Raw genomic sequence first — 24,296 nt, forward strand, 5'->3', positions numbered from 1 at the left:
ATTTACCGACAGATGAGAAGAGCAGCTGGCGCGAGCGTGGCAGAGAGACACACGTAACATCAGAACGCTCTGCTTCGCGATGTCCCATTCCCTTGTGATGTCACACGATCGTAATGTCACGTTACTTAAATGTAACGGAGGGACGCAAGTATGTGCCATTCAAGGCTATCGCCTTAATACTTTAGGGGTGGCCTAGTCGTATGAGCATCGGCCTCACATGCAAGAAGTGCGGGGCTCGATACCCAGTGCCGCCGGGTATACCACCGGTGATGCAATGGCACAAGCTTTCGTCTGCCTTGTGCTCGGCTTCTTTAGGGTGAAATGCTTGGGAAATCGGTCGTTGACAACCCCTTTAGAAAACTAAAAACCTTGGACCATGGCACTCTTTGACCACAGATTTCCTTGTGCCACAAACATTGATCATCACCACCAATTTTAAAGAAATGAAGATGAAAGAAAACACTATCATTTTCACCTATATCACCTTTAACTTCTTGTGTTCTGGTTTTCAGTGAACTATCGTTTTGTGCATGACAGTGAAAAGGAGTGCGAAAGTGCTTTCAGGTTTCGTGTTATGATTCTAATGTTGCATCGATTTATGTACGACGACAGGGAACCAAACGAGCCCACAAAGAAAAAGTAGAGAACAACCGACGACTCTTGCCGCCTGCGCCTAGGCCGCGGCTGGGCTTGCAGACGGCGATAAGAACTCGTGGCGCATGGCAGCATTAGGGGAGCGCAGTGTGCCCAGCTGGGCTTCCGGCGGGGCCCGCATTTCTGTATCTGTTTACCAAAGTGGTAGCGCTGTAAAAATGAATCTGAACTACCAAAAATGAACATTACGTCAGTTTGGGTTTCATTTCTATCGTTAGTAACAGTTTTACTCCGCCGTACTCCTTAATGCCTCCATTATATGGGGCAGTAAATAATATACTTTATCTATACACAGTAAATAAAACCTTTTTCTGGTGGGCTCTAGAGGAAAAACCATTTACTCCCATATGGGTGTCTTTTTGTTATCAGTGTAGATTCACTTGTTCTTCCTCCAACAGTCTTCATTCTCTCGAAGTTTTATAGTGTTTCGTTAATCTGTAAACAAGTATCTTGCCATCGCAATATTGCTGGCTAGACTGCTCTCCGTACCTGGCGCTACAATTCTGGCCCACTGCGGGAGGGGGCTGAGGAGCTTAGTGAACAATGAAGCGGCGCCCAGGGAGCGGGTGGTAGCGGCAGATTAAAAAAAAAAGGAGTCCAGCCAGCAGTATGGCTGCAATCAAGTTGAAAGGAATATAAATAGTTATAAGTAGCTGTAAGTAGCACCTCTAGCAAAGTGTGTGATATCTTCAACCACAGGAATGGTGAATTCCCACAAGTTTCCTATAACATGCCCTTGGAGTGCACCAGCACGTATAGTACATTATAACGGGTCAGAGAGATAGTACATTTAGCTCTTCATAATAAAAGAAGTACTTTAGCAACCCAGTTTCGCATGCCCTTTTGTGGCTATTTCAAAGGTTCCTTAAAAGCTTTGAACCGATTAATCAAGATTTACGCAGCACAGATCTCTACACCAAGTAAACAGGCCAGCTATACTACTGAAATACGATGTTGAATACTGGTAATTGCGTTACCGATCCAGGCGCATACGATGTGCCGCACGTGCAGACTGTCAAAATCTGCAGCGTAGGTACCTTGTTTCTTCAATGCGCTCCACGTGTGCTGGTGTAAAATCTGGTATTACCTAAAAACACCATTCTTATCTAGCCTCAATCCAGATCATTCATAGCCAGTTCTCATGCAGAAGTAAAAACAAAAGAGAAGCGCCCCCTATGAAAAAAATTCCTCCGCATGTCCATGTGTGTCCTACCTCCATCTAGACCAAAAACACTCTATTAAAACAGAGAGAGGCCGTGCCATTGATCTCTAGGGAGCTATCTACTTTGATGGTATTAATCTAGTATCGCGCAAAAACAATCAGGGCTAAGCCTTCAGCTCTGCATTTCGTTAAAAATATGGAAACTGCGCTGACCAACTTTAAAGCACGTGAGTGCCCCAACCATGTGCCTGGCCAATGCATATAGTCTTTCAGGCAGTAGGCACAGGTGTAGAGGTGAAGGACGCACGTGTGGATATTGGTGCCACTTTGTTTCTACTTTACTTGAAGCTGCTTTTTACTTTAACCCCACTGAAACTGCGCCAAAACACAGCCTGGTCTCTGTGATGGTGCCAGAAGTGCGAGCCGAAAACAGAAGCAGATGTCCATGTTTTGAACCCGCATAGGGCTGGTTAGCTTACATCCATATATACGTGTTTCGTTCGGCTGCAAAGTGCGCTCTTTTTTTCAACAGTTTTTGTGTTTTCATTTTTAAACTCACGCACACACGTGGTATGGAAAGAAAATATAAACTATTTTGTAACCCAAAGAGCCCTATAAAAAGCATGATGTCAGCCTCTGAAAACACTGCAGTCTTCTGCACCTGCGAGACTGATTCCAGGGCGAGCGCAGCAACTTCTGCCATGGCTCTCCTCATGGTCTTCTTGATAGCTCTGATGAACGCTGGCCTATCAGGTGAGGGGCCTCTTTGATCCTATTATGCTGCCTCCCAAATTTTGTTTTTTTTTATTGCTTCCTTGCCGATTCCCGTTACAGTATGTGTCAAGCATATAAATTGCTAAGTGGCTCACCGTGTGGAGGCCACCCAGGAAAGCGACCGCGGCCACATTTGTGGAGGGCTGCCGAAAAGGAGACAACAGCGGTGCGTCTTCAGCGCGTGCTGGAGAAACTTCGGCCTCTTCGGCATTTCGCTAGCGCCGGCCGCGCGGGTCGCTCCAGGGCTCCACCCCTAGATGAGTAGTCGGTATGTGTCAAATGGTCCGTGCAGGGCGTCCGGGGTCCGATGACCAGGCTCAGGCGGGTGACCCTGGCGGTGGCGTTGCAGCCGAGCTTTCGGGGGGTGTCCAGGATCGCGTAGAGGCCGGTTAAGAAGATGAGACAACATACTAAGCGGACCCAGTGCCGGAGGCTTAGGTGCGCCAGCTGCCGGCCGGCGCAGCAGATACGGAGTAGCAGGGATAACAAGGTGTGTCGGGGGTACCGAGAGGCGTGCACCCGTTTCCGGTTCGAGGTGCCCGGTGACAAGACAGGCGGCTACGAGAGGCGCAGTGAGGACCGAGACGGAGAAATGGGTGCGGTGGACTGCATGAGACTGCATGTACAGCCAGCCGTGGACTGATTGTCTTGAACGTGGCGGGTGGCCGCACGAGTGGCGCCCTTGCCACAGGCTCCGAGCTGTTCACGAAAGGAAATGTTGGTGAGGCAGAGGCATTCAGAGGTGGCTTCTGCATCGCGACATCCCGGGTGGCACGTCCGCTTGCGTGGTGAATGCAGGCAGTTTGCGATACGGCGGCTGATGTAGTTGCAGGCGGTTCGTACCTGATTCTGCTGCGGGGGAGAGATTTTATGGGGTAGTCTCCCACTGAACCGGCGTTTGGCGGCTGCCTATTAAGCGGTATCAGGCTTCTTGCAAGGTTCGAACAACGGTGGGGGGCAAGAAGGGACCACATGAGTGGCCTGGCTTGGCGTGAGGACTAACGCTGGCACTGGTTCAGGGTCCTTCGTAGGCAAAGTAGGGCGGGTTGCGCCGTGCTTGGTACTTCTGTTACCGGTTTGGCCTGCTCATCCAGTTTCGTGTGACTGTTTGTGCGTGGCGGACCTTTGCAGGAGCTGGAAGTGCGGCTAGCAGGTGTGGGTGTGACCGAGACCTCTAGCATGTACTGACCGCGGCATCGACATAGCTGCAGGGGTTTCTGCAGCTGCTGGCTCTTGTGACGAGGCAGACGGGGAAGCCGAAAACTGCGACAGGCATGCTGGTGCACAGCGTTGCGTGTCGTCAGAAGGTGGTGGTGCCAACATCAGGGAAGGGCGGTCTGGTTGGGACTGGACAGACGTGGTCCGGGCTGACACGAAGAAACGCAAAGAGGCAGTTCTAAAGAAGCGCAGAGGGCACTTGTTGGAGCAGAACGGGCGGCCAAGCTCGTGCTGAGCCTACCTGGTGTGTCGTGGACATGGACGGCTGGGCCGGAGATGCTGTGCAGGAGTCGCGGGGAGGCGGCCATGGGCTGCCGAGGCTGTCAGGGTACTGACGAAGGCTGCGTGGTTGAGAGCGAGGCTGAGGCTGAGCCAGCTAGTGGCGGAGGCGAAAGCGGGTCTGCAGCGTCGTAGAGCAACAGCGGGCAGTAGGAGACACCTAAGTCCGCCAGAATGGCAGCGCGCAGCTCGTGGTACGGCCGGGTGCCCAAGGCAGGGCAGGCGAGTCGGCGCAGCAGGTCAGGCGGGAGGGTATAGCAGAGGACGGCATGCTTGAACGGCTGGATGGGGATGCTGTTCAGGTACAGCGCAGCCTCGAATTGAGCGAACCATCCGCCGACCCTTTGAGGTCGGAACGCCACAAGCGGCGGGTCGAAGGCTGGGTCCTTCCAGCCCGCCATCCAGGGACGCAGCTGCGGGAGAAGGTGCGGCTCGACGGAGGCCGTCCAGGAAGGCGACCGCGGCCACTTTTGTTGAGGGCAGCCGAAGAGGAGACAGCAACGGAACGGCGCCGGCAGCGTCCGGCCCTGGTCAAGGTTGTTAATGCTGTTGGCCTCAAACAATGCTGGAGCATACCAACTGCGGGGAGTGGCCAAGACACAGGCGGTTGATAGCTGGATACAGGAACGTTTTCACGGGAAAAAGGATTAATTGTATGTAGGTTTATAGGTTGGAAGACGCAAGGACAGGGGTCCTGTTAACTAGGAGATCGAAGACGGCTTAATGAGCATAATAGAATACAAGGCCTGTAATGTTTTAATTTCGTACTGACTGAGAGGCGGAAAAAGAAATTAGAATGGGAGTCGTTGCGTTTCTTGAAGGAAATTGCACAGCAGAGCCCATACTCTTGTCGCTTCGTCCAAGCATAGAAGCGCGAATGGAAAGAACAACCCCTAGGACACAGGCAAAGCCAGTTGATGAAACGGAATTTACAAAATACGCTTCCTGAAATGAGAGAAGCAGTGGCAGAGCAGCAGGAAGTGATCTATTGTCTCAGTGAAGGTGAAAAAATTCCCACACCTGCCTTTTCGCGATCCTGCGAGGCATCGGTAGCAATAAGAATATGAGAGGGAAGAGACCAAAGGTAGTCCGGCAACAAAAAGGGCACAATGGGGAAACCACCAGGCCAGATCTATGAAGGTAGAAACTTAGAAGGAGAACCCGACAACGCAAACGCGTGTAAGAGACCTCTGCTCTGCCTGAGCGCCAGTCTTTGCTACTCCAAGGATGCAGAAGATGCTGATATTCAGGAGATGATGTAAGAGCCGAGGCAGCAAACCCCTGAAATATTGTGTAGCTGCGAAACCTCATCGCCGCTGTATATGCACAGTTTGCAGGACAGCAACAATTGCGCCGCAGAGAGATGCCCTTGCTAGGGAATCTGCAACCTTATTTAAGTTAAAGCCCAGGTGCCCGGCATTCAAAGGAACCCTATCGAATTTAGATGGAGCGGGATCAGGAACTTAAAGAGGCGTAATGCCCGAGACACAGTGGGAGAGGATATAATAGAGCAAATGAACAGAGAGTCCGTCATAACCGCGACCCCAGAAGCGGTAGTTTATAATTTTCGTAAGGCTAAGATTACTGCTAATAATTCAGCTAGATAAATTGGTGTGAAGTCAGGAAGACGAAGAGGGAAAGACTAACCCAGCGAAGGTGAAAAAATTCCCACACCTGCCTTTTCGCGATCCTGCGAGGCATCGGTAGCAATATGAATATGAGAGGGAAAGGACCTTAGGTGGTCCTGCAACAATCCCTGAAGAAAAGGAAAGGGCTGCATCTTTGCATTCGATGGAGAAATGTCATGGAATTCCATCTGGACAGAAGATCAGTTGTTATACATTTGGCGGACATCTGTGAAATGAATGTTTAAGGAATCAAGGAGGGACTGCACAAAACATATCTTCGGAGTATGCAAACGAGACCAGGCGACACCAAAAAAGACTGCAGGTTACTAAAAAATATTATACTGGAGGCGCGAAGAGGTGAGTCGCACCAATGTAAAAATGTTTGAACTGTTAAACGGCCTAACCTAGCTGATAAAGATAGGATTGGCGCCTCAAGGTGCATCGGCCACATATTTTGGAAAGCCCAGACAGAGGCGCAACGCCTCACGCTCCAAGAGCACAAGAGGGCGAAGTTTATGTGCAGGAGCTGCTGAGAATAAACAGAGCCGAACTCCAAAATTGGGCGGACGTACATTTTATAACTCATCAGAAGTGTATGCCTTCTCATGCCCGACCGAGCACTACTAAGCCTGCGCAGGATGCCAATGGCCCGAACTCCTTTTGCAGAAACTTGCTCAGTGTGGGGCCGCCAGGATAGAGTAGTGTAGTATATCACTCCGAGATACTTCATCGTCTGAGCTTGAGGACTTATGCTATTTCTATAGACCAGGAAGATATTTACAGGAACAGATACCGGAAATACTAACTGTGCGCAGTACTTCACATTGAGGGACCGATGAATTCTTCCACTCCCGCTGTCACGAGCATTGAGGTAATTTTGCAAGGTTTTATAGAGAGTGTTAATATCCCCTGTTGAAGCAAAAAATGCAATATCGTCGGCGTAAACATAAGTTTTCACATTTTGAATGCATGGAACAGAGCTTAGAAAAATATTAAAAAGAATTAACAGGTGAGAGAAGGGGTCATTGCGGTACACCTCTTGTCTGTTTAGGTCTCCTAGAGGAAACACCATTTTGGTAGCAATAAAATTCTCTATTTTCCAAGAAAGCAGAAGTCCAGGCTACCAATTAGTTTGGAAAGTTGAGTTTCTGTAATCTGAGTAACAGAGTCGAGTGCTCAACGCTCTCGTATGCTTTACTCAAATCAAAAATAACAAGCACAGCAAACTTTTTTCTGTTGAGCGCTAATTTAATACGGCTCTCTAGGTCAGTATGAGCACACTAAATTGAACAGCCTGGCTTGAAACAAATTTGACACGGATTCAAGAAAGCATTTTCAGAAATGATAGACAAGACACGGCTGAGAAAAACCCTTTCCACCAATTTCACTAGGTTCGATGTCAATGAAATAGGGCATATGTTGTCTGAAGTAAAACCCTCCCCTTGCTTTTTAACCAATGGAACTATTTCAGCAAGACGCCACTCATTGGGCATTAATGGACCTTTAATGGAATGGTTAACTAGAGCCAAAAGGTCTTCAGGATATTCATGAAACAATATTTTGATCACAGATGATGTGTCCTTATCGGAGCCAGGAGCCGCTGGGAATAAGCGCAGAACAATTTGCGACAGCTCAGACATAGAGACCTCAGTGAAATAACTTGAGGTGCCTGTGAATATAGCTGGAGAAGGTAGAGTAGATATTAAGCGAAGCACTAGGCCACACGCAATGTCCTCTATGGCCTTGGCGATGTCAGCAGGGGACTGAACGAGGGATTCAATGTTGATAGCCAATTGAATCACTTTTTCGCGCCTCATGAAATTAAACAAAGATCATTTATTTTCTGACCGCGAAAGGAAATCATAATGATTTTTATTATACTGCTCCTTTGCGCGGGAGAGAGTGCGTTTAAATGTTGCTGCAACGTACTTATAATCCAGACAATTTTTGGGTATTGATTTATGAGTAGTTTCGTTCAAGCTGCTTTCCGTCTTCTCTATGCACGGGTGCACTCAGCATTCCACCAATTTTTAGCGATTGCACCCTTGGTTCTCTTGACCAAAAATTCAGACTTTTGCCTTGCATGGTCCAGTACTGAACGCAGATGTGTAGGCTTGCATTCGGCAATTGTCACAGCGCATCTCTCTTAAGTGCTTTTGAGAGCTGATTTTAGCGTGTCATTAAAGCAACTGTAGTTTATTACCGTGCGCTGATGTCGCTCGGAATTAGTTAATTTACACGCAAACATGAAACTAATCAGTAGATGATCACTGTTTGTTGCACAGTCAAGAGGCGCCCAAGGCGTAACCGAGACTCCTGGGAAGGAAAAAGTTGAATGTAAGGCAGAGCGGAATTGACTCCGAACAAAAGTAGGCAATCCGGAATTGTTGCGGATCAAGTTGTTGTCAGCAACCCAATCAAATAGTCTAGAACCAAAGCAGTCTGTTTTAAACCCCCACGTCATATGATGCGAATTGGTCTCCAAGTAATAAAACCTGAGAACGGCTACTAGACATGTGTGAGTCAAGGGGCAGAGTGTCATGCACACCTGACGGGATATATGCATTATCTACCGTAAAGGGCTGTTGACCTAGGACACTGAGCAGGGATATCACAGTCATTGTCCGCATATTGGAAAGAAATGCATGGCCTGTGACAAAACATTGTAGAGATTAGCACTAACAGCCTTCCCCCTCGTGATGACCGCTCAAGCCAGAACAGGCGGTATTTTTTGAGATGATAATTAAAATCTGTAGTTAGGCATGTTTCCAGTAATGCAATTAAATCTGGTAGAAGCTAAGAATATAGAACGGCAATTCTACTGGAGTACACTTAAGAACCACATCTTGGCGAGAATGCCTCAGCCGTGACTGCCTGTTCTAGAATCCTGGCCTTAGGATTTTGACCAGCGTTATTTCTCTTTGTCTTCGACTGGGGCAAGATAAACCAGCAATATTCGAAAAAGACCCACTACGCTTCTGCGCACGGATATCTGACTCCAGATCCACACAGTCCACAAAAGGATGCGTCCATAACGCTGTTCGGAAGAGACCTCAAAAGATTTTTGCTGCTCATATTGTTTTTGGCCCTGTGCAGCGCAACTGATGACCCCAGAAGGAGGAGCAGCTTCCGAAGGCAAAGAGTGCAAGACCGGAGCCGTGGACACCTGCAGCAGGTTGGTCATCTGGGTAGCTATCGCCTGAGAAATGCACGTGTATACGTTTTCCATAATGCGATTTGTTGCATTTGCCACCGCTTTCTCAACTGCCTCTTTGATGGCCTGGAACCAACTGGCGCCCATTATGGGTGGGCATTTGGCGGCCACACTAGAGTAGCCTGAGGTTCTCTCCTTTTGCTGCGGCAAAAGCTTCTCTCCGCGTGCATCTGCGTTTGTTTATAAGCTCGAGCGCCTCAACTTCTTGTGCTCGTGCAGGACAGTCAGGCGAATGAGCAGGGTGAGTGCCACTACATAAACAACATTTTTCTTGCTGTTCGGGGCATTCCTCTCTTCCATGACCTTCCCCACATGCACATCAGCGTAAGGCCGATTTGCAGGCTTTGCCGCTGTGGCCAAATCTCCAGCAGTTTTGACACTAAAGGGGCCGAGACTTAAAGGCATCTACTCTAAATACCAACGGCCACACCTTTATGTCTGACGGGCAGAATATTCCTACAAATGCGGCAATGACGGACTCTACGAATTGTTACTCCGTCGACCATTCTGCTGCATCGATGGACAGCAGTCACTCCTGCAGACGAGAGGTTCTCAAGCGTTTCCATAGGGCTCAATCGTGAGTCGACCCCTCGGACTAAGCCCTTGGAACAAGCTAGATGAGGCGGAATGAATGCGATCACCGTGTTGTTGGCAAACGACGTACAGTTCAGCAGGTCTTCTATACAGTCTTTATCCGGCGACCTGCACAAAATACCACCCCTGCCGAACTGCCGGACATCAGTAATGCGCATGAAGTGTTTCGGTGTGGATTGAAGAGCCGTCTGTACTGCCTCCGGGTTGTTCAGTCGGATAGCGCCTCCATCGAAAGGCTCTCAATCGACTGGAATGCTGGAAACGCCTCTGCGCAAAAAAAAATCACTTGGGAGCTGGCACTGAGGAAGAGAGGCCATCCAAAGGGAAAACCCCTGGCCGGGAGAAGAAGTAGACATTAAGCCTTCGTTCCGCGCCAATCACCATAGAACTGGAGCAGGCACAGACATGAAGAAGGATAGACTGAGCAAGCTAGCACAACACCGCTAGGTACATAGCCGCTACCTCGCAGAGACAGCTGTGGGAGACCTTGGTGTTGTTGTTACCCTCATACAATGGTACATGCTGGCCCTCAGTGCCAGCAGCAATGTCTTTCTTCTTCTTCGTCAAGGCCAAGGTCCCGAGCGTTCCCTTCAGCGCGTCCTGGAGAAACTTCGGCCTCTTCGGCATTCCGCTAGTGCCAGCCGCGTTGGTCCCTACAACCGTATTTGTTTCCTGAGTACCACACTGGAGGCAAAAGCGGCGAAGATGATTCAAGAGGCCCTACCAAGGGGGACTAATTGCGTTTCCTTAGCTACTTGGCCCGCAAAGAGAAACATTTTTCTTCTTTTATATAAACTCCATAGGATTAACCGCGAAAGTGTCTCCGGGCTGATTAGGAATTTTGTTGGAAGAAATAATGCTGTAGTGCTCCCATTTCAGTATTTTAGGCTCAGAATGTGTTTCACATAAATTGCGTTCGCGAAGCGCGTTGGCTTTATAGAAGCGCCGCTTTCCTCTCTCATTTCGCCCTTAGAAATAGCATATGTAGTCTTTCCCACAATTTCCCGCAGGATTCGTTTGGTTGTCTTCAGTAATGCGAACTTCCTGCATAGGTTGCCTTAACTGTTCAACACTGCCGCCGGCTCTCTTTAGTTTTTGTTCATCAAAAATATTTTCCTTTTCCTGAGTTAACGAAATTTCATGTCACTTTTCTACAGCCACCAACCTCACCACAGTAAGAACTTTGGCTTATATTGAACAATAAAGGTACTCTAATTTAAAACTATTGACAAAGAGAGCCGATTCATTCCATTTCTCTTCACTATGCGCTCATAAAGTAGCAACGTTAACAGCGATCAGCGATTTTTGAATCATTTATCGGTCCACCTATCACCAGGAGTTTTCGCTTCGTGGGAGGTTGCCGTTAATTAGTTGGAGATGTTGAACATTTATTTCTCAGAGTCAGCTGGAGGCGGATATATATAGTCATTTTGTAGCTGTACTGTGGATATTTTCAAACCGCGCAACACCGAATCAAGCACCAAAAATCTGCGCTTCCTTCGTGTCCTCATCGGCTGCTCTCTTTAAGAGTTGAGTGATTCACTTTGCTTTAGAAGCTCATTAATGACGCGATGGCGGAGAGCATGAGATGTAATGTTCGTGTTCGGTGACGAACAAGAATACACACAGTGGTGCGCTTTGTCGGAAACCTACGTGACGATGAAAACGGCAGAAAATACCTTATTTATTCCTCAACAATCAACGCAGTGCCTTGGTTTATGGGATGCGTGCAAACCTCGTAATCCGAAGGTCCGACGTTATATTCCCCGCAGCTTCGGAGGGATTTTTTTCTTCTTTACTGTAGACGTCACTGTCTTATGGTCTACTGCTGACATCATCCGATAGAGTGGCTACGTCACAAAGAAATTTCACGCCATGGACGCCGACGGACAATGACTTTTCTTTCAGAAGCACGTATGAGGTTTCCGGCCTGTCAGGTATCTTTGCGATTAACAAGAAAAAATTAAAACGAACAAAAGAAATAAATTTGTACAGGTATTAGATCCTAGTATTTTGCTTGCCTTTCAGCCGCGTGCCTTGTTAAGAGTTTTCCTGATATCGTGGGCCTTAAAAGTGTGAGTACAGCTGCATGAATATATTTTCTTGCTTATTAAGGCATGTTTCCGGGAAGCGCAATGCAATCCTGATGCAACAAACATCTGAGAGCGACAGTTGCACTCAAGAAGCCTTTCTAAGATTTTTTAGGAAACAAACCTGCACCGCTGGTCTCAGTTATTACGCATAAAACAATAAAAATCTTCTGGTTATCACGACACGCAATCGAGCACTATTCATTTATTAAAAATCACCCTCATTTTATCCTATTTAGTTTGTGATAACGGATCTTGATTCGCCGTATTTACCATTGGATACTGACGTAGTAAATCAAGGATAGATAACGTGGTATCTGATGTCTATATTGAAGACCTGGGAAATATCAATATTTAACATATTTACTGTCTTCTGAGCTGTGAACTCGACGAGAAAAAAATCTATAAGTTCGAAACTTATGGCAGCACACGTTTCGCTCTCAGTCCTCCCAACATTTCAGAAAGAACAAAATGAAACATATTTTGAGGGTTGGTTTGAAAAGTTTGTGTTCGACCTCTTTCAGTGCCTTGGGACTACTTCTTTGGTTCTGTGCCCCGGTAAACCTGTAAGCAAAGTTTTCTGAACATTTTCTCAACTCGAGAGAAAGATAATACTTAGGAATATGATACAGAGATGATGTGTGTATTACGTCGAAGGTGAGCCATCCTAACTTGTGAAATGGTACAGGGAAAGAGAGGGTCGGCAGGGAAATGTGGAAAAATCAATGCACGCAAAAGGAAAATAAAAATTTTTATTTATTTCGCTCACAAAGGGATCACAAGCTGCGGCTCAATAGGATTTAGACGCAGACTTACCCTGGTCGGCTTTTCCGCTAATAATAGAATTCAACCGTAATATCTAACATGAGTGATAAGGCGAATATACGGCGGGCAGATGATATCTGCACCAATATGCGCTTCCCTTTGAGTATATCTATTCTTCTGATTGTAAATGTTTTTTTCTTTAAGACATGTACCCTTTAATATTCGAACTGCTAGATTGTTTCGTTTTCCCGTTTTGTGTAATTGATGCACGCAAGGTTCAAAATGTCCCAAAATTTCTGGTAACACATACATTATATATATATATATATATATATATATATATATATATATATATATATATATATATATATATATATATATATATATATATATATATCTGATGAAGGCCTCACGAAGGCCGATGAAGGCCGGGCCCAGTCGAAACGTCCTAAATAAATGTTTGTTTCCGTTCTTCCCGGGAACTTTTGTGAAGTGTATGTATATATATATATATATATATATATATATATATATATATATATATATATATATATAAAGCAGATTGGACAGCCATCGCCGTAGCTCAGTTGGTGGAGCACCGGATGCGATAATCGGAGGTCGTGGGTTCGGATCCCACCGGCGGCCTGGTTGTTTTTCTGCTGCTTTATGAGTAATTTTCTTTAAAGAACCGATTAATCGAAAGATTATTCTACCATATATTGGCACTAAAAATTAAGAAAAAGGAAACATTCCCCTATGCACCTTGATTTCGGTGGCTGCTGGCTTCATATATATATATATATATATATATATATATATATATATATATATATATATATATATATATATATATATATATATATATATATATATATATATATATATATATATATGTGGACTTCAATGCGAAAGTGTTCAAGTGTAAGCACAGTATTACGATAAACTCGACTGTTCGTTTTAAAAGTTTAGTATGCCAATAGTTTCTGGAATGGTATTCCCGAAACTGTTGGCACAATAAACCTTTAAAACGAACAGTCACGTCTGTCATAATAATCTACTAATATAAATAAATATATATATATATATGTATATATATATATATATATATATATATATATATATATATATATATATATATATATATATATATATATATATATATATATATATATATATATATATATATATATATATATATATATTAGGGGTGTGCAAAAATTCAGATTTTGAATGCGAATCGAATATGTTTGATATTCGATTCGAATTCGTATTAGAAAATTGATTTTCGTGAATTTCCGAATATTCGAAAATTCCCCAATACTCGCCAGCGATCGTATACTGCGCATAATTTCATAAATTCTACCGTGGTAAAACTACAATATCAGGGCAAATTAGCCGATAATCGCGTTAAAAATTCCAGGAAAACAATACAGAGGTCCTATCTCCTTCCTTCTCCGCCGTTAATCACGCGGACCGACCTCATCCCGACGCCTCAAGGCTTCACATCGTGAGCTTTCCCCAAGTGGGCTTTTCCACATATCACCCGTGCTGCGAACACGATGGCCGACGGCCCGCTTCGAGTAATCGAAAACGAAATCGCGCTTTTTAATCCTTCAGCAATACGTTACATATTTAATGCCTACATCCCAAGAATGCCTCCAGTCACCTTCATAACTCTCCGAGAGTGACTTCCGCCATCCCGTTTTGTAAACTAAGCTATGCGGGAAAGCCCACTTGCGGAAATCCGCGGGAGTCTCCTGAAGCGGCGCGTCGAGTAGTCACAATAGGGCAAGCGATCCTGTTAAACCCTCGCCTATTGCATGGTGCATTGTGACCTGCACACCTCTTTAGCGGGCGTAACGGCAGGCGTGGAAACAATCTGAAGGCCTCTGTAGCTAGGGCAAAAAAAATAGCCTGGCTCCGTAGTTTTGGTTTCTGAGCTTCACCGCTGCCCCGCGGCAACTTCAAATGTCGGCCCGCTCATTCGCCGATAGTCCAATCCCAGCTCCTCGCGTGTGTGTTCCCAGTGTGTGTTCCCTGGCCCCTTGCTTGCATTTGTGTTGTTCTTCGAGCACTCCAAAACGGGTGAGTCGTTACGGGCTTACACGTGTTAGCACTATGGAGCCGCCTCATTAGGCCTTACTGCATCTTCAGCATTTTCGGCAGCATTTTTTTTTTCGGGAGGGCGCGGGCAATTTTATTAACAGAGGCGTTCGGATGAACCGGGCATTTCTTCCGGTCCCTTGAACTTCGAATGAATGACGTTTAATAGTCATCATATTATTATTTTTGTTGCGAGTCTTGTCACTTTATGGATTTTGTTTTGCATGAGATCATTATGGTTTGGATACTGGTATGCTGTCTAATCAAGTAGTATACATTTCTGTGCACATCATATTTTTTACATGGTACTGAGCCAGTCTAGTTTTGTTTAATATAGTTGCGAAGACTATACACTATCTTCAAAAAAAAAATAAGGGCAACGATGTTTGCTTGCTCATCGCTTTCTGAAAATTTTTTTCTACTGAACAGGTATTCGATATTCGACTTGACATTCAAAGTCATTTTTCTTTATATTCGTATTCGATTCGTATTCGAAAATTTCAATATTCGCACACCCCTAATATATATATATATATATATATATATATATATATATATATATATATATATATATATATATATATATATATATATATATATATATATATATATATATATATAGCAGACAAGGTAAAGGAGATGAGGGACTAGTTTTTGACAAACTTATGAAGTACGCCAACAGTCACCGAAAAGAAGGTGCATAGGGGAATGTTTTAATTTTTTAATGCGTAGTGCTAATCACTGGGTTAATATTACTTAAATTAAACTATCGCTTAAAGAAAATTACTTATAAAGCAGCAGAAAAAGAACCATGCCACCGGTGGGATCCGAACCCACTACCTCCGAATATCGCGTCCGGTTCTCTTACCAACTGAGCTACGGCGACGGCTGTTCAACCTGCTGCTCTCATGGGTAATTATGTTTAATGGGTGTAAGCAAACCTTGAGAGTGTTCACCAGCGCCATCCTCGTCCATAGTGGCCGACGTAGCACGTCCTGTGTTACCGCGAGTGTTTCGTGGAACGTCATCTAACGAAGAGGGTGAAAACTGTGCGAAAGCCCTCTTATGCTACCTATAGCATAGAGGCTGCCAGAACCGAGACCCTCGTTAAGCAATTAGCAGACAAGGTAAAGGAGATGAGGGACTAGTTTTTGACAAACTTATGAAGGGAGCCAACAGTCACCGAAACCAAGGTGCTTAGGGGAATGTTTTAAATTTTTTTAATGCGTAGTGCTAATCACTGGGTTAATAATACTTCGATTAATCCATCACATAAAGAAAATTACTTATAAAGCAGCAGAAAAAACAACCATGCCGCCGGTGGGATCCGAGCCCACTACCTCCGAATATCGCGTCCGGTTTTCTTATCAACTGAGCTACGGCGGCGGCTGTTCAATCTGCTGCTCTCAGAAGTAATTATGTTTAATGGGTGTAAGCAAACCTTGAGAGTGTTTACCAGCGCCATCCTCGTCCATAGTGGCGGACGTAGCACGTCCTATGTTTCCGCGAGTGTGACGTGGAACGTCATCTAACGACGAGGGCGGAAACTGTGCGAAAGCTCTTTTATGCTACCTATGGCATCAAGACTGCCAGAACCGAGACCCTCGTTATCTAATTAGCAGATAAGGTAAAGGAGATGAGGGACTCGTTTTGACAAACTTATGAAGGGAGCCCACAGTGTATATATATATATATATATATATATATATATATATATATATATATATATATATATATATATATATATATATATATATATATATAGGTGACAACCGGTACGGTTCTTGGTTTATATACCAACGGTTTCAGACGATGGACCGTCCTTCATCACGGTTCTAAGTTGAATTAATACAGAGATGGGCGTATTTATGGACCTAAATTCAGAGGGAGAGGAGGAACTCTCTCTCTCTTTCTTTTCTTTGAGGAGAAAAACATACACATCATGGAGTAAAAGACAAGAGTGTCGGTGTCCACTAAGGGGAAATGAGCAGGTTTGTGACGCAAGTTAAAAAAACAAGTTAAAATACAGAGGTGACAGACATGTAGCAGAGGCGGAGAGGGTTGGATTTTCGCCGAGATTTAGGCAAGAAAGACTTCCTTCTGCAAAGGGAGAAGTTCGAGCACAAGGGAAAAAATGTTGAAAAAACGAAAAGACAAGAAATTAACCAAAAGAAAAAATGAAGACACCAGAATAGTCTGAAACAACACAACAGCGCACATAGCATGACCCGCTCCCCAGTGGTGCAGGTGTTAAGGACACTTGGAATGTAATTTACTGTAAGCTTTCAAGACCGCCTCATTTCGCCCTGCTCAATAGAAACCAATGACCGTTACGACGGCGGCGTGTCGCCTCAGCGGCGGAAAGGCGGTCGTCTAGACGCCATGCGGAAACCCGATACCCGCCGCGGTGGCTCAGTGGTTAGGGCGCTCGACTACTGATCCGGAGTTCCCGGGTTCGAACCCAACCACGGCGGCTGCGTTTTTATGGAGGAAAAACGCTAAGGCGCCCGTGTGCTGTGCGATGTCAGTGCACGTTAAAGATCCCCAGGTGGTCGAAATTATTCCGGAGCCGTCCACTACGGCACCTATCTCTTCCTTTCTTCTTTCACTTCCTCCTTTATCCCTTCCCTTACGGCGCGGTTCAGGTGCCCAGCGATATATGAGACAGATACTGCGCCATTTCCTTTCCCCAAAAAACCAATTATTATTATTATTATAGCCTGGCGATGCAGACAGAAACCACTGGACGTTCGTCAGAGGGCGCCTGCGGCGCGCGTCCCACCCTCAAGAGTATTTGTGGGACAAACTGGGCACATTGGATGTGGAGGATGAGTAATTAATCTTTTAAAAGATATATATAAATGTAACAGAGTGCTTATAAAATGGAAAAAAAATGGATCGGTATCTGTAGAGATACAGCGGGGGCTTAGGCAAGGATACCCTCTGTCTCCTTTGTTGTTCATGTTGTACCTGCAAGGGTTGGAGACCAAGCTAGAGAGCAGCTGACTAGGCTTCAACCTTTCTCTTTTCAAGCAAGGAGAATGGATTAAACATTCATTACCGGGACTAATTTACACGGATGATATATTGCTAATGGCTGACAACAAGGTGAATTTACAGAAATTGATAGACATATGTGGCACAGAGGGAGATAGATTAGGTTTCAAGTTTAGTGAGAAAAAATCTGCAGTCATGATATTTAATGATGAGGGCAGCGAGCATAGAATACAGGAGTTTGCGTTAGAGGTAGTGGATGAGTACGAATATCTTGGGGTGTGGATAAATAACGGTGCTGAGTATCTGACAGAACATGAAAAATATGTAATGAATAAAGCTAGTAGGAATGCAGCTGTCATGAAAAATAGGGCACTGTGGAATTACAGTAGGTATGAAGTGGTTAGAGAGATCTGGAAAGGGGTTATTGTCCCTAGCCTGACTTTCGGTAATGCGGTCCTGTGCATGAGACCAGATGTTCAAGCAAGGTTAGAAATTAAACAACGCGGCGTAGGGAGGCTAGCTTTGGGAGCACATGGCAATACACCAAATCAGGGAGTACAGGGTGATATGGGATGGGCGTCTTTAGAGAGCAGAGAGGCTAGCAGTAAGATAGCATTTGAGGAACGATTGAGAAAGATGGAGGAAAGCACTGGGCTAGGAAAGTTTTCAGTTACCTGTATATAAAGAATGTTCACACGAAATGGAGAAAGCGAACTAGAAAATTGACAAGCAAATATCTGGACAGCAGTAAGGGGGCAAATCAGAAATTATCGGTTAAGAAAAAGGTAAAAGAAACAGAGAGAGCTCTGTTGAAAACAGGGATGATGACGAAATCGGCACTGGGAACATAAAGGATCTTTAAGCAAGAAATTGCCATAGAAAATATCTATGATAATTGTAGGGGAAGCTCTTTGTTGTTTCAGTCTAGGACTGGAGTTTTGCGGACTAAGACATATAGAGTCAGGTACCACGAGATAGACACGTTGTGCATTGCGTGCGGAGAGGAGGAAACTGCTGAACCCCTGATACTTTACTGCAAAGGGCTCCACCCTACAGTGGGAAGCAGCGGGGCTGATTTACCCAAGGCATTGGGGTTTAAGGACAGTGAAGGGAAATAAGATTTTAAGAGGGTAGAAGTAACCAATCGAAGGTTATATGATTGGTGGCTAAAAGCAAGACAACAGTAAAATTTCGTAAGTCATGGCTAGGTGGCTTTAGCCACCGCCCGATTTAAAGGGTTCAGTCGTATCCATCCATCCATCCATCCATCCATCCATCCATCCATCCATCCATCCATCCATCCATCCATCCATCCATCCATCCATCCATCCGTCCGTCCGTCCGTCCGTCCGTCCGTCCGTCCATCCATCCATCCATCCAACGCGGACAATTCTGAGAAGGCGGCTAGGAGGACAAGGAGGAAAAAGAGGTACGAGCATGGATAAAAGGAGAAGGGGGGAGGCGTGTTTAGCAGGTTAAAAGGAAAAAAATGGAAAATAACAAATGGGAGCATCTTTCGCCTCTTTCAGTTGGAATGATTTTTGAGGAAGGCAAAATTGCCCAAGTTCTCATTGATGCCGTGGTTTAATGTCAGAAATTTGTGTATGAAATACGATTCTTTTTGTTCTCTTTGGCTGCCTGTTTGAAAACCCGACTTTAGGAGGATGATCCGGATGCTTTCGAATGTATGTTGTGGCGTACACATGTGCTTAGAAAAGGGTAGGTTTGGCAGTGCGTGAATTTGGGCCTTGTGGCTGTTGAATCGTATTTCATACAGAAATTTCGGACATTAACCCACGGCATCAATGAGAATTTAGGCAATTTTGCCTTCCTCAGAAACCATTCCAACTCAGAGAGGCGAGAGAAGCTCCCGATAGTTATTTTTCATTTGTTTTCCTTTTATTCTGCTAACCATGCGCCCCCTCCCCCCTTTATCCTTTTATCCATGCTGGCTCCCCTTTTTCCTCCTTGTCCTCCTAGCCCCCTTCTCGGAATTGTCAGCGGTGGATGGATGGATGGATGGATGGATGGATGGATGGATGGATGGATGGATGGATGGATGGATGGATGGATGGATGGATGGATGGATGGATGGATGGATGGATGGATGGATGGATGGATGGATGGATACGGCTGAACCCTTTACATCGGGCGGTGGCTCAAGCCACGCGGCGCAGGCGCCATCTGACGAACGGCCAGTGGGTGCTGTCTGCAGCGGCTAGTTGCGGGATCGGGTTTCCACACAGCGTCTATACGACCGCTTTGCCGCTGCTGAGGCGTTACGCCACCGTCGTAACGGTCATTGGTTTCTATTGAGCAGTGCGAAATGACGCGTTCTTGACAGCTTACAGTAAATTACATTCCAAGTGTCCTTAACACCTGTACCGCTGAGGAGCGGGTCATGCTATGTGCGCTGTTGTTTTGTTTCAGTCTATTCTGGTGTTTTTCCTTTTTTTTCTTTTTGTTATTTTCTTGTTTTTTTTCGTTTTTTTCGTTATTTTTTTCCCTTGTGCTCGAACTTCTCGCTTGCGCAGAAGGAAACCTTTCTTGCTTAAGTCTTCTCGGTGAAAAGCCAACCCTCTCCGCCTCTGCTACATGTCTGTCACCTCTGTAATTTAACTTGTTTTTTTAACTTGCTTCACAATCCTGCTCCTTACCCCTTAGGGGACGCCTACACTCTTGTCTTCTACTCCGTGATGTGTGTGTATTTTTTTCTTCTCAAAGAAAAGAGAGAGAGGGAGAGTTTCTCCTCACCCTCTGCATTTAGGCCCATAAATGCGCACACCTCTGTATTAATTCAACTTAGAACCGTGATGAAGGACGGTCCAGAGTGTGAAACCGTTGGTACATAAATCAAGACAACCGCGCCAGATGTCATCTTTTCACTGTGCAAGTTTTCACTGGCGCATTGAGCAACCCCGTCTGCTTCCACTACACATATATATATACACAAATGATATTGGATCTAAGATTTTAAACAATTGTTCAAAATAAGCGTCTTAAATTAGAAGAGTGCTTTTTTCTGCATATGCATTGTCTGCGGTTAGTACAACAGAATACAGCTAAGACGTGGTAACTAGCAGGCTAGTTAAGAACAATGAATAGTTAACGTTTAATTATTACTGTGAGACTCCTTAACTATTGAGAGGCGCGTAGGCCATCGCAACTAATATCCACCGCTGTTTTTTGAATTTTGAAAACGCAGGTACCCTCGGCCCGCCGCGGTGGCTCAGTGGTTAGGGCGCTCGACTACTGATCCGGAGTTCCCGGGTTCGAACCCGGCCGCGGCGGCTGCGTTATTATGGAGGAAAAACGCTAAGGCGCCCGTGTGCTGTGCGATGTCAGTGCACGTTAAAGATCCCCAGGTGGTCGAAATTATTCCGGAGCCCTCCACTACGGCACCTCTTCCTTTCATCTTTCACTCCCTCCTTTATCCCCTCCCTTACGGCGCGGTTCAGGTGTCCAACGATATATGAGGCAGATACTGCGCCATTTCCTTTCCCCAAAAAACCAATTATTATTATTACCCCCGGCGCTGTAGGCCTTCAAATTTTGGCTGCTTGGGAGCAAAATAGATGCGCTTTTGAGAACCTTCGACACAAAGCAACGTGTCCAGGGCACGCAACTCTTCGCAAAGTTAAAATGTGGTTGGTCACAGGTTCAAGGCTAACGGGGAAGGAAATTGCGCAGTATCTGTCTCATATATATCATTAGACACCTGAACGGCGCTGTAAGGGAAGGGACAAAGGAGAGATTGAAAGAATAAAGGAAGAAAGAGGTGCCGTAGTGGAGGGCTCCGGAATAATTTCCACCACCAGGGAATCTTTAACGTGCACTGACATCGCACAGCACACGGGTGCCTTAGACTAGTAACACCCCGATTTTATATTCAGTTTTCAGCGCAAATAATTTACGTTAGCTGTGTGTTCATCACAACGATGTTTCATTTATGATAATACATCAAACAAATTATGTATAGTTATAATAATTTCCGTTTCATAACTCAACGAGCCATGTGTGCATTTCCACTCTTAAGTAGACTTAATTGAAATCCTGCAATTTTATTTGTCGGGATCTGGCTCTAGTGTGCCCGTTGGCTGCGCCATTTTCTAGGCTGCAGAGACTAACGCAACAATTCGGATACCTGAAATTTCTTTACTGTTCCACTCTCCTCTCTTCCTGCGGAACAGGCAGACGTAATCGTCACCAGCTTTGCAAAGGCTTTTCAGGTGAGCGCAAATTAGCAGTCGACCTCGACGTCTGTCCTCCCGTCACTTCCATGTATTCATTGTAAGTAAAAATAACAACGCTTTCTGTGGATTTGTTTTTGTAAGGCGTTTTTCCTTAGCATCGGTAGCCAAACAACAGCGAATCCGCTTCTTACTCCAAAGAATTTCGCGCGCTAATTTTATGCAAGGGCTCACATCTGGAAATGTGAATGGAGTGAAGCTCCATTCAGATTGGAAGGTAGCACTGTAGCTCACAAAAGTTAGCAGTTTGTATCTGCGATCTACAGGATAATTCTCAGTGTATTACTAGAAAAATCACTTACAGCGACGGGCCGAGTGAAGCTGAGTACGTGCTCATGGTGCCCAACTGTGGACGGGGCCGCCGCAGAAGAAACTACAAAACGCAGGCATGCCTAGCTTCCGATGCTCACATAATGTGCCTTAGCTCATACTCTCAGATTTCGCTTTCATTCGTCACCGTGTTGCACAATGAAGTACAAGCGCAGGCTGTGTGACAGTGAGTTCACAGAGAATAATCGTGATTGTTTTCATTTCTGATTAATAGCATAAAACGTGTGATGAGTACTATTCATCGTCATCATCATAAGCCTCACTACGCCCACTGCAGTGCAAAGAGCTCTCCCATGTCTCTCCGATTAACCCAGTCCTTTGCCAACTGTGGCCAGCACACCCCCACAAACTTCTCAGTCTCATCCGCCGGCCTAACCATCTGCCGCCCCCTGCTACTCTTACCTTCCCGTGGAACCCACTCCGTTACCCTTAAGGACCAGCGGTTATCTTGCCTTCGCATTACATGCCCTGCCCAAGCCAATTTCTTCGTCTTGATTTCGATTCGGATGTCATTAAACCGCGTTTGTTCCTTCACCCACTCCACCTGCTTACGGTATCTAATCGTACACATATCATTTTTTTATTCCATAGCTCACTGCGTCGTCCTTAGCTTAAGCTGAGCTGTTTTCGTTAGCATCTACGTTTCTGCCCCGTAGGTGAGTACCGGTAATATACAGTTATTTCATACTTTTTCTCTTGACGGATATTCGTAAACTGCAACTCACGATCTGAGAGAACCTGCCATATGCGCCCTTAGCATACCTGCCTGAAGTAGACGCATTTCCTTACCACCTCCAGCCCCTAGCTACCATTTGTGAACTGTCTTTACTTTCAAGACGTCTAAAGTTACTTTGGTTTTTTGCATGTAAATTTTTATACCCACCATTCATTATTGGTACTCTATTCACTTTTCGTTCACTGGCAAACAATTCAGGAATAAAAGCAAAAAGCGCGCCCGTTAGCGATGCTTACAGAATAACAATGACTCGAATTTTCTAACTGTAAGCCCCTATATACTGCTTCCACCTATAAAAACGAAACCGCTGTTCTTTCGCAGTGCCTATTAAAAGGGGTGTCGAACCTGAATTCTGTGGGTGCCGTGGCCATCATCGTGGAGGTGATCAGAATCGTCTTCGGCCAAAAAGGCCTACGTAAGTATGTTAAGTTAAAGGTAAATAAACGACTGCGAATGCGGCTTTTACCTCATCCCCATCATGTATCATTGAAATAAATTCATTTGAATTCCTACGATGGCTGATATTGCAATTCATAATTTCTTAAATCCTTTCTCTGTATTCTTCAGAAAAATCACAATCACTAACAATTGTTAACAAGTAATCAAATACTATATCATTGATACTACTTCAGCATTGTGACTAAGTATATTTTTCATGTATCGAGCTATACATTTCTATTAATTAATATCACTCTGAATACCAATTGGCGGTTCGAACTTTTATTACCATAAATTTTCTGCGCCACTAGTGCTTTCTGTGGCACTATTTATACACGCGTAGAAACCACAACAAATGTCGCTTTGTGCGCCTGTGAACGCAATTCATTCCAAAGTGTTCTAGAGTCCGGATTTTGATGGGATTGAATACGATTTTATAAATTAACGCTGTTGATAGATCACAGCAAATGTTGCACGTTATTTATCATTTATTTAGTGACACAAAAGCTTATCTACTCCCTTCGTCCACAAAGGTAACAAAATGGTGCTCTTTAAAACGCTATTCCTCAAATGGTTAAAGCATCCAGCCTTGTTCTCAGCTACCCCTCGTTCTGCAAGATGCTATTTCCTTTTTGCCGCCTTTCTTGCAGTCAGTCCTCGCCTTTGTACGCTGCCTGTGACACAAAAATAGTCTAAAATAACCTAAGATTGTCCGTGACTAATCGACTCTCTTTATCAGAGAAATACAAAACAGTTATTACTGGGACTGTATTTATACAATGCCTATCGTTTACATGTTTTTGATGTCTCAGAAACTGCTTAGAATCCGTTGCTGGGCGAGTTGTTATTTCATGCTTTCATTCACAAAGCCCTGGTGTCTCCCCTCTAGTCCGCGTTCGTTTTAGCGCTGTGTGAATGAAAGCTCAGAAATTGAAGGGTGAAAATCGCGCTCTATTTTTTATATCAGATTCTTGGCAGAAATTGTGTTAGTGAGCAAATATTTCTATAATTATAGGTTTTTCGGGTTCAGTTTTGTTTGGCTAAATAGAGAGTTTGCTATAAAC

The 24,296-nt window shown here is 45.0% G+C and overlaps 1 protein-coding gene and 1 non-coding gene across 4 annotated transcripts in view; both read left to right on the forward strand.

The window, feature by feature from the left end:
- The window catches only part of LOC144101692 (uncharacterized), a 228,278-nt gene that overhangs the window by 183,949 nt on the left and 20,033 nt on the right, over positions 1-24,296 (forward strand). The window contains exons 1-5 of one of the 3 annotated variants that reach the window (XM_077634826.1): positions 2,450-2,569; positions 11,552-11,598; positions 12,138-12,179; positions 21,669-21,707; positions 23,116-23,209. The exons of 1 other annotated variant lie outside the window; for it this stretch is intronic. In XM_077634826.1, the coding sequence (XP_077490952.1) occupies positions 2,518-2,569; positions 11,552-11,598; positions 12,138-12,179; positions 21,669-21,707; positions 23,116-23,209 (274 nt within the window). In that variant the 5' untranslated portion in view covers positions 2,450-2,517. Of the gene's footprint in view, positions 1-2,449; positions 2,570-11,551; positions 11,599-12,137; positions 12,180-21,668; positions 21,708-23,115; positions 23,210-24,296 lie in introns of those variants that run through there. One more of the 3 variants, XM_077634827.1, reaches the window with a different exon arrangement.
- On the forward strand, positions 20,697-20,768 carry TRNAS-ACU (transfer RNA serine (anticodon ACU)). The gene has a single exon. It is a non-coding gene; the product is annotated as a tRNA-Ser (tRNA).

This window comes from Amblyomma americanum, chromosome 8, assembly GCF_052857255.1.
Source record: "Amblyomma americanum isolate KBUSLIRL-KWMA chromosome 8, ASM5285725v1, whole genome shotgun sequence".
In the NCBI taxonomy this organism is placed as follows: domain Eukaryota; kingdom Metazoa; phylum Arthropoda; class Arachnida; order Ixodida; family Ixodidae; genus Amblyomma; species Amblyomma americanum.